Source organism: Sesamum indicum, linkage group LG10, assembly GCF_000512975.1.
Source record: "Sesamum indicum cultivar Zhongzhi No. 13 linkage group LG10, S_indicum_v1.0, whole genome shotgun sequence".
In the NCBI taxonomy this organism is placed as follows: Eukaryota; Viridiplantae; Streptophyta; class Magnoliopsida; order Lamiales; family Pedaliaceae; genus Sesamum; species Sesamum indicum.
The window spans coordinates 13497282-13500134 of record NC_026154.1 but is presented as its reverse complement, the minus strand read 5'-3'; the positions used below and the strand labels follow the sequence as shown (position 1 = coordinate 13500134).

The following is a 2853-nucleotide window of genomic DNA, read 5'->3' as shown; positions in this document are numbered from 1 at the left end:
CTCTCATGAGGTTTGTCATAATTATAATTTTTTCCATGCTGTTTGAAATATTAGAAATGCTCTCCTCCGGTATTAACAATCGTCTAACAAATACCTTCTCGTGACAGCCCATTGTAGGGAGATATATGTTAGATGGTTGTTGATTCCTGATGCGTAGAATACTCAAATGTTATGATGCGTAAAACTTCACAGAAGATGAACAAGGGGCGATGCACGTTCCATACCTGTGCAGCTGAATAAGCCCATGAAGCATACATTCCTGCAAATCTCTCTCTATAGACAACAGTTCTCTCTATGCTGATGTACTTCAACACCGACGAAGAATTATTTATGCCACAGAAGATTATTGAGCTATACATCGAACCAACTAGAGTCAGAAGACTCTGCTGATTTTCTCTGTCAAAATTAGAAGATGAAAAGCAATGAATTAATATTAGATCACTATTTGCATATGAAAAACATACATCGTTAATAGCCCTCTTAAATTTTAGTTAAGATTATAAGTAAAAAACTCTTGTAAAGTGTTGAATGATTCCGCCATCTAATAGTTTAGGGTAAATTAGAACGAGCTCTTATGAGATTTGTCATAATGTACTTACATTTTCTTGCCTTGACCCCAGAACAAAATACCAAAGAGAAACGATGCAATGAGCATATAGGTCCAACGACGCAAGTTGTATGAAGGACTTCTCCAGTAAGACCAATACTGCTTCCATAAGCAAGTTTTGAACTGTCCCCAACCATTTTGAGAGTAGCGCGTCGGAAAATGTAAATCTTTTGAACCAGAAGGTGGTGTACTCAGCTTCCTCACAACTTCTTTGTTATTCCTATAGAGAAACATAGATCACTTACAAGGTACTTACAGATTACCCACCAATACAACTCTAACAGTGGTTTGACTAAATGGGATCAGTCCTTATCAATTGAGCCAACAAGTGTTGGCCGTATAATTCTCAATGAATATCCTGTTAATAAGCTAAAGTGAAGTATAGATATATTCCATCTTAAAATATGAAAATGTAGGTTTTACTCACTCATGTAAAGAAGAATTCATGTAAATGTGGGAGAAGTCTACACCAAGTTCAGCTTCAGATGAAGCAGAAGTGACCTCCAACATCCATGTTGCAGGATTGCAGCTCTCTTTGAATTTTGGCACACCAGAGATAGCCTGTCCAAAAGTTGGCAACAACTAATGTAAATGATCCTGACTCCTGAAATTAAGACGTAAATACTTCAAGAAGTCAAGAAAACATAACAACTGAATGTCGTTTGCATCAGGAAAATGTACCTCAAAGTATTCAATTACTTTAGAGGAGTGACGACCCAATGGCCCACAATAGATCATTCGTCCTCCACTTTTCAAGAGTAGTAACTAGACGTATAAATGACTGAGTTAGCAATTTATGTGAATTTGAAACCAGAAGACCATAGATTGACAACAAAAATGTTGTTTCCAAGGTCGTGACGTTATGTGTAATATGTGTTCAATCAAGTTAATTACCTCATCAAATGCTTCAAATATATCAATACTTGGTTGATGTATGGTGCAAACAATCGTTCTCCCAGTATCAGCCACATTCTTGACCGCCCGCATAACAATTGCAGCCGCCCTAGCATCCAATCCAGTTGTAGGCTCATCCATGAAGATAATAGAAGGGTTAGCAACAAGTTCCACTGCAATCGTCAACCGTTTTCGTTGCTCAGTCGAAAGACCATCAACACCTGGTGTGCCTACTAAAGTGTCTTTGATCCCATCAAGCTCAATTATTTCAAGAACTTCTTTCACAAATTCCTATCTCAACGTTAAAAAAAAATCACACAAATAATAGAGAACCGACATATAACTTGACGAAAAGACTAAATTTTAAGCACGTACGAATTTTGTCTTGGGATCAATTTCAGGATGAAGACGTAGCCAGGCAGAGAAAACAACCGATTCTTCCACAGTGATTTGAGGTGAATGTACGTCTGTTTGTTCACAGTAGCCTGAAATTCGAGAAAATGTTCTCTGAACTTTAGGATACCCTCCGATTTTTATCACTCCTTCAATAATGCCACTAGTTTTTCTACCAACAAGAACATCAAGAAGTGTCGTTTTTCCAGCTCCACTGACACCCATGAGTGCAGTAAGCACACTGGGCCTAAATGCACCAGTGATATCGTGAAGAAGCTGGAGTCTTTTCTGAGAGAATCCACGCTCCTTCATTGCCTGAAAACGAAACCATGGAACTTTGTTTTATGTTTTTTATATATGCCTTGCTCAAAAGTTTCAATGTGGTCAAACCGTTTTCTCACCTTAGGGGGTTCGACGTAGTATTGCACGTCTTGAAACACAATACTTAGAGGTTCAAATGGTAAAATCATTCTACCTGAAATGTATGACGAAAATCGTCAAGGCAATAAAAAGAAAACTACAACAATATTAACTAAAATATATAAAACAAAGGTAAAAACATCTAACCTCTACTAGATGCTGCAGTTGGGCTAAGAGGAGAGACGTCGAGCTGTTTCTTTGTTCCGGCTTTATTGACCAGTTCTTTACCTTGTAGCTCAGAGAGTTTTTCCATAGAAATAATAGCACGAGAATTGGAAGCTGGTGCATTTTGAAAAGTGTCTAATTTGATCAGTTATGCTATTTTGGATCGAGTTTCATGTAGACTGCATTTGAGACATGTTCTATACCTTTCACGAAACTTAAGGCTAGTGTAAAACCAATGTTGAAGAGTACTGCAAATCCAAACAGAGCAGCCAACGATATCCAGAAAAGATGTCCATCAAAGCTTAGCCCTCGGCTTTCAAGTGTTCTATGTCCTACGGTTGTATTGCCAGACGCCTGCTGCGTACATGAAATTC

At 38.1% G+C, this 2853-nt stretch overlaps 1 protein-coding gene across 3 annotated transcripts in view; it reads right to left on the bottom strand.

Moving 5' to 3' along the window:
- LOC105172807 (pleiotropic drug resistance protein 3-like) overlaps positions 1 to 2853 on the bottom strand; it is an 11453-nt gene that overhangs the window by 973 nt on the left and 7627 nt on the right. Inside the window, exons 14-23 of one of the 3 annotated variants that reach the window (XM_020697046.1) lie at positions 2683 to 2836; positions 2462 to 2593; positions 2296 to 2369; positions 1877 to 2209; positions 1502 to 1792; positions 1289 to 1372; positions 1035 to 1168; positions 600 to 827; positions 225 to 396; positions 95 to 146 (exon numbers count right to left, since the gene is read on the bottom strand). In XM_020697046.1, the coding sequence (XP_020552705.1) occupies positions 129 to 146; positions 225 to 396; positions 600 to 827; positions 1035 to 1168; positions 1289 to 1372; positions 1502 to 1792; positions 1877 to 2209; positions 2296 to 2369; positions 2462 to 2593; positions 2683 to 2836 (1620 nt within the window). In that variant the 3' untranslated portion in view covers positions 95 to 128. The remainder of the gene's footprint in view (positions 1 to 94; positions 147 to 224; positions 397 to 599; positions 828 to 1034; positions 1169 to 1288; positions 1373 to 1501; positions 1793 to 1876; positions 2210 to 2295; positions 2370 to 2461; positions 2594 to 2682; positions 2837 to 2853) is intronic. The other 2 variants (XM_020697044.1, XM_020697045.1) reach the window with 2 other exon arrangements.